The 11,511-nt window shown below is 47.9% G+C and overlaps 1 protein-coding gene across 12 annotated transcripts in view; it reads right to left on the bottom strand.

The window, feature by feature from the left end:
• Positions 1–6,989: 6,989 nt before the first annotated feature.
• The window catches only part of LOC140711172 (tubulin beta-8 chain-like), a 79,278-nt gene continuing 74,756 nt past the window's right edge, over positions 6,990–11,511 (bottom strand). For 10 of the 12 annotated variants that reach the window (XM_073014073.1, XM_073014078.1, XM_073014081.1 and 7 more), the window contains 4 exons: positions 9,249–10,205; positions 8,892–9,000; positions 8,704–8,814; positions 6,990–8,216 (listed from right to left, as the gene is read on the bottom strand). In XM_073014073.1, coding sequence (XP_072870174.1) covers positions 7,135–8,216; positions 8,704–8,814; positions 8,892–9,000; positions 9,249–9,425 — 1,479 coding nt within the window. In that variant the 5' untranslated portion in view covers positions 9,426–10,205 and the 3' untranslated portion in view covers positions 6,990–7,134. The remainder of the gene's footprint in view (positions 8,217–8,703; positions 8,815–8,891; positions 9,001–9,248; positions 10,206–11,511) is intronic. The other 2 variants (XM_073014084.1, XM_073014074.1) reach the window with 2 other exon arrangements.

Here is an 11,511-nt window from a genome sequence, read left to right as displayed (position 1 = left end):
ATTCCTAGAAACAAAAAACCTACTAAAAACCTATTCAACAAGGAGATTCAGGAAGAAGACGGCATCAGTAATCAAAAACTCAGCAACAAAGAAAAGCCTGGACCAGATGGCTTCACCGTTGAATTCTACCCAATGTTTAAAGCAAAATTAACGCCAGTTTTTCTCAAACTTTTTCCAAACATTGAAGAGGAGGTAACATTTTCTAACTTATTCTATGAGGCTAGTATTACCCTGACACCAAGCCAGACAAAGGCACCATAAGAAAACTACAAACAAACATCCCTTACAAATGCTGATGCAAAAATCCTCAACAAAATAACAGCAATTCAAATTTAGTGGTACATTAAAAGGATTATACAGTATGAATGAGTATAATTGACTTCTGAAATAAAAATGTGTTCCAACAAGTGAAAATCTATGTAATATCACATTAACATAAGAAGAAAAAACCCTCATGTGATCATCTTAATCAAAGAAGAAAAAGCATTTGTCAAAATTTAACCCACATGCATGATAAAATATACTTAATAAACTATAAAAAGGAATAAAACACCTTAACATAATGTTATATTTAAAAACACACACACACACACACACACACAGCTAACATTATAATGAAATACTGAAAGCTTTTACCCTAAGAGCAAAAACAAGGATGCCTGCTTTTACTACTTTTACTTAATATAGTACTGAACGTTCTAGTTAGCTAAAACAATAAGGCAAGTAAAATAATAAAAGATATTCTGATATTTAAAAAAGTAAAATTTTCTGTTCACAGATGACATAATCTTATATATTAAAAATCTTTTAGTTTCTGTGAGATAAACTATCAGATGCAATAAATAACATTCAGCAAAACTACAGGATACAAAATCCACACACAAAAATCAGTTGTATTTCTACAATAACAAACTATCTGAAGAAGAAATCAAGACAACAGTATCATTTATGATAGTGTCAAAAAAATAAAATACTTAGAAACTAGCTTAACCAAGGAAATGAAAAACCTGCACAGCAAAACCTATAAACATTGCAGAAAAGTATTAAAAATGACAAATAAATGAAAAAACATCATATGTTAATGGATTGGAAGACAAAACCTTGTCAAGATGCCATTGTTATCTATAGTCACCTACGGATTCAATAAAATCACTATAAAAATTCTAATATTTGAAAAAATAGAAAATCCTATTCTAAAATTCAGATGAAATCTCAAAAAACCCCAAGTAACCAAATCAATCTTAAAAACTAACAAAGTTAGAGAACTAACACCTCCTGGTTTCAAACTTACTGTAATGCTTCAGTGCCCAAAATGATGCTGTACCAGCATAGAGACAGACATAAAGACCAATGCAATAGAAAAAAAGAACCAAAAAATATGGTCATGATTTTTAACAAGGAAGTCAAAACTATTCAATGGGGAAAGGACAGTATATTTTTAAATGGTGTTAAAAATGAGTATTTACATGGAAACCAATAAAGCTGGACTCTTATTTTACACCATATAAAAAACTTAATTTAAAATGGACCAAACATCTAATTGTAAGAGCTAAAACTATAAAACCCTTAGAAGAAAACACATGAAAAATGTTTCATAATGTAGAATCTGGCAATAATTTCTTGGATATGACAGTGAAAGCACACACAACAACAAAAACAATACATGAAAAGAACTTCATCAAAGTGAAAAGCTTTTATGTATCCGAAGATGCAATCAATAGGTTGAAAATAAATTCATGGAGGGAAAGAAAATATTCACACATTATATATTTGATAAGTAATAACCAGGTTATATAAAGACCTCAGCAACAACAACAAAACAATCCAATTTAAACATGTGCAAAGACTTTAAATACACATTTCTTTAAAGAAGATAAATGACCAGTAAGCACAGTATAAACTGTGCAGCATCACTAATCATGAGAAAAATGTAAATCCAAACCACAATGCAATACCAACTGACACATATAAGTGTAGCTGCCATCAAAAAAACCACCACCAGCAAACCAAAACAACAAAGCCCCAGAAAACAGCAAATGCTGGATGTGGAGAAGTCAGGACTCCTGCACACTGCTGGTGGGAAAGTAAGATGCCACACCCACTGTGGAAAACAGTAATCACCACATGATCCAGTAATTCCACATCTGGGTATATACGCCAAGAAACCGAAAGTGGGAATTTGCACACCCACATTTATAGCAGCATTCACAAGAGCCAAAGGGTAGAAAAAGCCCAAATGTCCATGTACAGACAAATGGATAAGCAAATATGATCAATACCCACAATGATATATTATTCAGCCTTAAAAAGGAAAGGCATTCTAATAATGCTGCAACATAAACCTTGAAAAGATTAACACCAAAAAATGCAAATACTCTGTGCTTTCCACTTTTATAGCATACCTAGAGCAGTTAAATTCACAGACACAGATGTGGTAGGATGTGGTTTCCAGGGGATGGGGGAAAGGGAAAGGGGAGCTATTGTTCCATGGATACAGAGTTTCACTTTGGGGTGATGACAGGTTTGGAATGGATAGTGGTGATAGTTGCATAACAATGTATTTGTACTTAATGTACTTAAATTTTCTGTTTTACATATTTTACCACAGTAAAAAAAATTAGCAAATATTTTTAAATCTACGTGTTTCTTTGAACTGTTTCTTTACATCCCTTGTCCATTTTCTTTTAATAATGGAAAATTGTTGGTCTTTTAATAATTTAGGATATATATACATATATATATATCTCAAATTAGCTTTTTGTCTGTCATGTATGTTGCAGATCTATCTCCCCAGTCTGTTGACTTTTGACTTTGAGGCATTTTTCTTGCCTATAAATTTTTAATTTTTATGGAGTAAAATGCATCAGTCTTCTAGTCAAAGACTTATTTATGGGTATGGTGTTTCCGTTTAGGATGATAAAGAAGTTGTAGATATTGATAAAGCAGAGGTGTAAAAAGTTGTAGATATGGGAAAGCAGAGGTGGAAAAAGTCCATAAACTTGAGGTCAGTGTAAGACCTCCCACCCCCTGCTCTGGAATCAGATGGAGGAAGGCATGCATGCAGGCTGAGATTGAGGTCAGTGTGAGACCTCCCACCCCCTGCTCTGGAATCAGATGGAGGAAGGCACACATGCAGGCTGAGATTGAGGTCAGTGTGAGACCTCCCACCCCCTGCTCTGGAATCAGATGGAGGAAGGCATGCGTGCAGGCTGAGCTGGAGAGATGAGCTGGGCTGGGCAGAACAGTCCTCCCATCACCCTAGACCTTAAGTGCTCCCACATGCTCTCAGGCATGTATCAAACCAAGAAAGCAGGCTAGGAGGGTAACACAGCTAAGTGTATACAGGGAGCTACGAAATACTTGAGCTGAGCAAATGACACACAAGGAGACAGAAGCAGTATGACCTTTACACAGTGACCTGGCTGAAATCATTTCAGGCTCTCATTAACCAGGTGAGCTCTGCTTTCTCTCTGAGGTAGGTAAACTTGAGAGGTAAAGTGGGAGTTGGGGAAAACAGAAAAGAAAGCCTGGTAGTATTTCTTCTAACTGTTATAAATAAAAAGTAAAACATAAATGCCCTGTCTCAGGGCCCAAATCTTAGGTGAAAAAGTGTTTGTCATCTCAGTCATGTGATGTGGACTTTAGCAGAGCAGTATACACATGGTCATTATTCCTTTCCCTCTGCATGTTGTGTGCTTTCTCAGTTTTATAACGTACCTGATCCACTTGTCTCATCATACTAGCTGCAAACAAGGCCACTGAATGTCACACCAGGTGGTCAGCATGTCTGTGAAGGGCAGAAACTGGGGCAGCCAAACAGCCGGCAGAGGCCCCCTAGTAAGTTCCCCATGCCCACTCCATAGAGGACTCCACACTTAAAAGACAAGATAAGCGAGTGTCAGGCTGCCTCACTAGCTATCCCCCCAAATAAAAAAAAAATAAAAGTAACCCCTCCAGGGAACGTGTGTGTACACACAAAAGTATGTGCACACAGCTACATGCAAAGGGGAAAGGCTGGGAAGGAAACAAATCCACCTCTGAACACCAGTTACTTGTGGGGAAGGGGCAGGTGAAGCCGCCTGTCCACATTACTCACCTTTTCAACTGATGAGCTCACATCAATTTTGGCAATTTCTCATAAAAAGGCAATTTTCACTCCTTGGGTGATCACCCAAGTCCTGCAAAACGGAGCCACCAACAACCACCTGCACCACTTCCCATGAGGTCAAATAATGGCTTCCCTCAAAACTCGGCCATCCCACCCACCTCCCAGTCCTGTCCCATGCAGGGGGCTACCGGCCTCCTGGGGTACAGGGGTCCAGGCCAAACCCAACCCACAGACAGCTGGTGAAACCAGCATGTATCCAAGGGCCTTCCCCCGACCTAGGTCATGTGCCCACTGCATAGATAGGCCTGTGCTCGCTCCCCTAGGACAGAGACTCCCTTTTCTTCAGTTGGAATGAGAGATGGGGAGATTCGATGGTGTCCTGTACGGGTTGGTTTCTTCGGTTGGAACGAGGGATGGGGAGATTCGATGGTGTCCTGTACAGGTTGGATGCTATTCTGATGAGGTGCTCTTGGAGAAGTTTGCCTGAGTTCCGCGCTTTCTCAGCACGTGATGTGTGCTGCTCTTCAAGCTTCAGAAGTCCCAGAAGGAAAGTGCTTCTGTAACCCCCATTTACTGGTGAACAGAGATCATGTGGTTTGCAACCGGCCAAGCAGCTGCTAAGTGGCCAACAGGCTGGATCTGCGTCTCACTTGCAGAGGCCCTGCCTGGCTGCTGGGGCTGCCCTGAGACACCCTCCTCCTCCTCTTCCCTCCACAGCTTTCCCGGCTTCTATCCACAGCTGTGCTCCAGGTGGGGAACACCTGTGGGTGCACCAGGGTGCAACTACTCAGATTCCAGCATGCAGAAGAGCCCCAGCTCCATGCTGTTTCCATATCCAAGCCCAAACTTATCTATAGCTTCAGCGAATCCAAGCCTCCCTGAATTCCCTGCAAGACCAAACTGAGCCCTACAACCCCCACTACACTGGTTAGCTGCCAGTCCCAACCCCTGCTGCCTCCTGAGCCGCTGCCTGTACAGTTCTGAAGTCCTACAAGAATGTTGAGATCCTAAGCCGACTCTCACCCAAAGAGGTAAACAACCAGGGGCCTCCAGGGATAGAGAACATACCCAGACAGGTTCTGCTGCCTGTAGGCTTGATGTCCTTCCCCTACAACATGCCATGCTTGCCAGGCTGGAAGAGGGGCTCCAGAAACTTGGGAAACATGGGCCTGTAGCTGGCATGTGGAAAAGAGGCCTGGAAAAGCACCACTCCTGTCCATGAAGCCCCCAGATGGAACCAGGTAATTGGGAAATACATGGGCACCAAGCCTGACTGCCACTCAGACCCAGGTGGGAACTGCAGCAGTGACTTGCCCCCTCTGCCACTCTGGCTGTACCACTACAGGAGGGAGGAGCATCTAGCCCCACGCATGAGTGGAGACACTAGGTGTGGGCAGGTTCCGGTTGTTGCTGCAACTGAACCTTCCCAACCAGGTCCATGCAAGGCCATCTCAGATGGGTGCGCACCTGGGTTGGGCAAGGACACCCCTCAGAGTGAGAGCCACTGAGCAGGGCTGTCACAGAGGCCCCTTTTCCTGCTCCAAGAGCAGGTTGGGGGAGTATGAGGGACCTCTGCCCCCTCCCAGCTGCTTCCAGGAGCCACTTCTTTTGAGATGAGGCACTCTCCTGCCTGCCCGTTCCCATTTGGCTGCAATAGACCATTGCCAACGTTCAGACAACAAAAAGGGGCCTCACCTGTTTCCCCAACATGTCTGAGGCAGGTGGGTATGCCCAGGGGACCTGGGGTAGAACCTGTACATCTGCCCACCCCCAGGCCATGCTGGCTTCATCTTATCTGTGTGATGGGGGTGGGGGTGGGAATTACCAAGAGACCATCACATAGGCCATGGACAAGCTCTACAAGAGCCAGGTAGAGGAACACCGTCTGTGCATGCTGCCCGGCACCCAGCTCACACGTACATCTTATTTGACAGCTTCCCCAAAGCAGGCTTTGAAGTCCAGGCTCCCAAAGAAGCCTGGGGAGGAGACTGCCAGGCTAAAGGGCCTATCCGCAAAGGTGCCACCCTCACCAGTCTCATCCTGACAATCTTGGGTTATTTTTGCCCTGAAGTTTTGGAGAGGGGGACAGGGAGACAGCAGACAGTATGCATTAGCCACCTTTCCAGAGAGCATCAGCCCTCCAGACTGGGGCAGGTCAGACCTCCACTGGGGGGTTTTTTCTCACTGGTTGCCAGTTGGGGGAAGCAGCATTTGTGAGCACCTGCCTGTCTCCCCAGGTCCTGTTCAGAAACCCCATCTGTGCCTCTGGAGAGACTGCCCCAAGCACACAGGCCCAGCAACTGCCATCTATGGCCCCCAGGACCTAATCCCCTTCTACATAGGGGTCACTGCATGTGAGTATACACTGGGCTTGATTTCTGCCCACTAGTCCCTGCCAGATATCCCATGCCCACCCTCAAGAGAATGAGGCCACACAAACACACCCAGGCCGTCATGGTGATGGAATGGCTGGGGTCCTACTTGCCCACCCTTCATTGCTGGTTCAGAGCCAGCTGTCTGACCACATTCCTACCCTGAGATGGGACTTTGGGGACATTGCCCACCAGGGTCACTGACCATTTTTAGGGTTCCAGAAACAGAGGGCCAGCTGGTCCCCTAGAAGTCTGGAACATGGGATAAGCCAAGGCTTGCCTTCAGAACAGGTTTTCCACCACGTAGCCGCCCAAGGCCCAGGGCATCCCCAGGTTCATGTGAAGCCTGCCTGCCATGTCCACAGCCCATGCCGACCCCTCCTGGAGCCACTGGAATGCTTGTTCCGGGGTACGCGACAAATCCAGACAGCTTCAGCCTTGCAGGACAACCGTGCACCTGGCAGCCATAGCCGGAGGGCCCATAGATAGAAGTTGGAGGTGAAGCCAGATGCTATGAGAATACTTTATTCAGCAAAATCGTATACTATAAAAATGCTTTAAAATGCAGGAGGAGAGGTGAAGACACGAACAAGTGCGTAGTGACACATGGCAATTAGAACACAGTAAAGAATCCACGCTGCTTCCCCACTTTACCTAGAAAAGGAAAATTCTAGGCCTCTCCTCCTCCTCCTCCTCAGCATATTCCTCAAACTCCTCCTCCTCGGCTGTGGCATCCTGATACTGTTGATACTCAGAAACCAGGTCGTTCATGTTGCTCTCCGCCTCCGTAAATTCCATCTCATCCATCCCCTCGCCCGTATACCAATGGAGGAAGGCCTTGCGCCGGAACATTGCTGTAAACTGCTCTGAGACACGCTTGAAGAGTTCCTGGATGGCCGTGTTGTTCCCAATGAAGGTGGCTGACATTTTTAGCTCCCGGGGTGGGATGTCACAGACGGCTGTTTTGACATTGTGGGGGAGCCAGTCAGCGAAGTAGCTGCTGTTCTTATTTTGAATGTTGAACATTTGTTCATCCACCTCCCTCATGGGCATGCGACCCCTGAAAATGGCAGCAGCCGTTAGGTAGCGGCCATGACGGGGGTCACAAGCTGCCATCATATTCCTGGCATCAAACATCTGCTGTGTAAGCTCAGCCACCGTCAGGGCCCGGTACTGCTGACTGCCCCTGCTGGTCAGGGGGGCAAAGCCGGGCAGGAAGAAGTGTAGCCGGGGAAACGGGACCATGTTCACGGCCAGCTTCCGCAGGTCAGCATTCAGCTGGCCTGGGAAGCGCAGGCACGTGGTGACCCCGCTCATGGTGGCAGACACCAGGTGGTTCAGGTCACCGTAGGTGGGCGTGGGCAGTTTCAGGGTCCTGGAACAGATGTCGTATAACGCTTCGTTGTCTATACAGAAGGTCTCGTCTGCATTTTCTATGAGCTGGTGGACGGAGAGGGTGGCGTTGTAGGGCTCCACCACCGTGTCTGACACCTTGGGCGAGGGCAGGATGCTGAATGTGTTTATGATCCTGTCTGGGTACTCCTCCCGGATCTTACTGAGCAGAAGGGTACCCATCCCAGACCCCGTCCCCCCACCCAGGGAGTGGGTCAGCTGGAAACCCTGCAGGCAGTCACAGCTCTCAGCCTCCTTTCTGACAACGTCCATCACTGACTCCATCAGCTCCGCGCCTTCTGTATAGTGCCCCCTGGCCCAGTTGTTTCCGGCCCCACTCTGACCTGTAAGACAGTACAGCCAGTCACTCGATGGCCAGGTATACGGTCATCAGTGGTCACCATAATGCAAAAGGGGCCAAGTGTCATGTGAGGTGAGCGCACCGTTCTCCCTACAGATGGAGCAAATGAAACCCCTCCCCCAGAGTTACAGGACAGCAGCCTCCCTGTTAGAAACTAAGTCAGGAGTCAAACCTGAGACAGGCTGACAGACCTCCCTGCAGGTGGCTCCTGCCCATTTTCAGGGAAGGCAGTAGCCACGGCCCCCAGCTCAGCTCCCTGCAGGGAGCTGACATCAGTAGCTCTTGACCTTGAGGAGACACCTGGGCCTTCCTCCCAAAGCCTCTTTAGGAGGCACATGGAGCCACTCCACTCGGAGGATAGGAGGGTGTTCTGGGGCCCTGGCTCCACAATTCCCACGGCGACGACCTTGGGGCACTCCTAGATTTTGAGCGGCTAAGAAGCCGCACCCCAGTCCTCGCCCACAGCTCACCGAAGATGAAGTTGTCCGGCCTGAAGATCTGCCCGAAAGGCCCCGAGCGCACAGAGTCCAGAGTGCCCGGCTCCAGATCCACCAGCACAGCGCGGGGCACGTACCTGCCACCTGAGAGGGGCGGGAGGGCATGAGCGAGGGGAGGGCCGCGTTCCCAGGAGGGCGGTGGGGAAGGTCGGGGGTCTCACCGCAGGCCTCGTTGTAGTACACGTCGACGCGCTCCAACTGCAGGCGGCTGTCCCCGTGGTAGGTGCCCGCGGAGTCGATGGCGTGTTCGTCCGAGATCACCTCCCAGAACTGCGAGACGGGAGGGGCCGGACAGGCCAGGGCCAGTCACGGGGGTGCCCCAGCTCCTCTCCCACCCCCAGCCCCATCCGCACCCCCATCCTTAGGCCGCCGTGTCCCTGGGTCCACCCCGGCCACCTCGCCAGCCGCCCAGTCCCACCGCGTCCCCGGCAGGGACCCGCCCCCGCCCCCACCACTGCCAACACCTTCCCTGGCCACCCGCAGGCCCGAGCTGGGCCCTCAGAGGCACCGCTGCCAACCTTGGCGCCGATCTGGTTCCCGCACTGCCCGGCCTGCGTGAGCACGATCTCCCTCATGGCTAAGGCGGGATCAGGGCGGCAGGAGAGACGCGAGGAGGAGGAGCAGACGCGCAGTGACCCAGCCCGCCCTCCGCCAACGCTGAAATAGCCCCGCGCCCACCTCCCCCAGCCTCGCATTGGGCTCCCAGAATAAGCAACAGCTTTACTTGCACACAGGTGTACCCACCTGTGAGTCCCTTGGCGTTGAACGTCTGTTGGGGAGCTCAGGTGTCCCTGCTGTGGTCCTTTCCACGTTGGGGAAAGCTGGTCAGCTGCAGAACTTCCTCCCACGTCTTTACTAAGACTAAATCCCTAGCTGACCCGAAACTGAATTTTCCTCCCATATGGGAGAGGAGGACTCCAGTTTCAACACTCACAGAGTGCCTTGCACCTGCCCTAGATTGAGGACATATTTTTGTAATTGATGAGTCCTGTCCTCTATTAGGAGATCTGTGGTTAGGAAAGGCCCTCCGTATGTTAACTCAACAAGACTTCGTTTTAAGTTTGACTTTGGAGCAGTTCAAACCTGCAGTAAGCTATGGGTGTTAGACATAGTCAGGCCTCTGATTTAGCTAGAGTCTTCTTTAGAGTAGGATCAGCCCTTTCACCTTTCCAGAGGACCACGGTCTCCATGCAGAGTGAAGGTCATATTGGATTCCTAAAGCTGAGGATAGGTGTGGGATATGCCTGCTGTGAAAGATGGGCCATTGTCACTTTGCAGGCTTTTAGATGACCCAAACTGAGGAGTTATTTCTTCTGGCAAACATTTTTCAGATGGGGTGGGAAATGCCTCAATCTAATCAGTGAAGGTATCAGTGAGCATTAGCAAATATACGAATCTCCTGTAGAAAGACAGCTGAGTAAATTAGAGTTGCCAGTTCTCACCTGGATAGGTTCCTCAATTTTGGACAGGTTTAACTGGAAAAGGAGAAAATTGCTGGCTGTTTGGGTCATGTCAGGCACAAAGCTCTCAGTGCTGAGTCACCTGTTTTAGTGTCTTGAAAAGATTTACCCCTATAAACAAACAAGATGTTAACAAAAAACAAAGAATCCCTTCTAGAGTGAAAAGAATCATAAAAGTGCTGAATTATATTTCTATGATTGGTACTTGGCATTAGTAATTTATTACCATCATTCAGCCAGCCAGAGGGGCCCTGGACTGAAATGCAATCCCTGGCCCATTTTTGTTCTTCTTCAGAGTATTCTGGCCCAGTTCTATGCATGCTGACCAGCATGCCCATAAGCTTCATTGGCCCTTTCAGTGCAGGGGCCTTGGCTGTGGCATCTACAAGGGCATTTCCTTTTACATGGTCAGTCTCTCTTTTGATGTCCTCTGCAATTAATTATAGTCACTTTCTGGCAGCAAAGCAGCATTCTAACAAGCTCGAAATCTGAATGCTGTTGTATGGAAAAGCCCTTGGGGGTCAGGAGTCCCTACCCATTCCAAACTGCAGCATAAGCATGAAGCACTAAAAAAATCATACTTGGAATCAGTGTAAATGTTAACTTTTAAATCCGTTCCCAACTGTAGGGGCCTAGTAAGTTCAATTAACTCAGGTTTTTGAGCTGAGGTAGAGGCCAGCAAGGCTTGTGCCTTGACTCTCTTGTGCTGACTAATAACAGCATATCTAGCCCTCCTGTTTTCCTGATGCATAAAACAACTTGCATCTGTTAACCACTCTTCTTTGGGATGGTCAAGGGATTCATCTCTCTTAAGTCTGGCTTCCTAGAGTAAATTTATTTCATAATCTGTGACATGCTGTGGCTGTGTCCCCAGTCAAATCTTATCTTGAACTGTAGCTCCCATCATTCCCATATATCGTGGGAGGGACCCAGTGGGAGGTAATCAAATCGGGGGATGGGTCTTTTCCATGCTGTTCTTGTGACAGTGAATAAGCCTCATGAGATCGGAGGTTTATTTATTTATTTATTTTTGAGACGGAGTCTTGCTCCATTGCTCAGGCTGGAGTGCAGTAGCATGATCTCGGCTGACTGCAACCTCTGACTCCTGGGTTCAAGTGATTCTCCTGTCTCAGCCTCCTGAGTAGCTGGGATTACAGGTGCCCACCATCATGCCTGTCTAATTTTTAGTATAGATGAGGTTTCACCATGTTGGCTAGGCTGGCCTCGATCTCCTCACCTCAGGTCATCCACTGCCTTGGCCTCCCAAAGTGCTGGGATTACAGCTGATGGTTTATAAAGGGGAGTTTCACTACACAAGCTC

The sequence above is a fragment of the Chlorocebus sabaeus genome, unplaced genomic scaffold, assembly GCF_047675955.1.
Source record: "Chlorocebus sabaeus isolate Y175 unplaced genomic scaffold, mChlSab1.0.hap1 unalloc_scaffold_251, whole genome shotgun sequence".
Lineage (NCBI taxonomy): Eukaryota > Metazoa > Chordata > Mammalia > Primates > Cercopithecidae > Chlorocebus > Chlorocebus sabaeus.
Note: the sequence above shows the minus strand (reverse complement) of the source record. Positions and strands in the feature narration are given on the sequence as shown.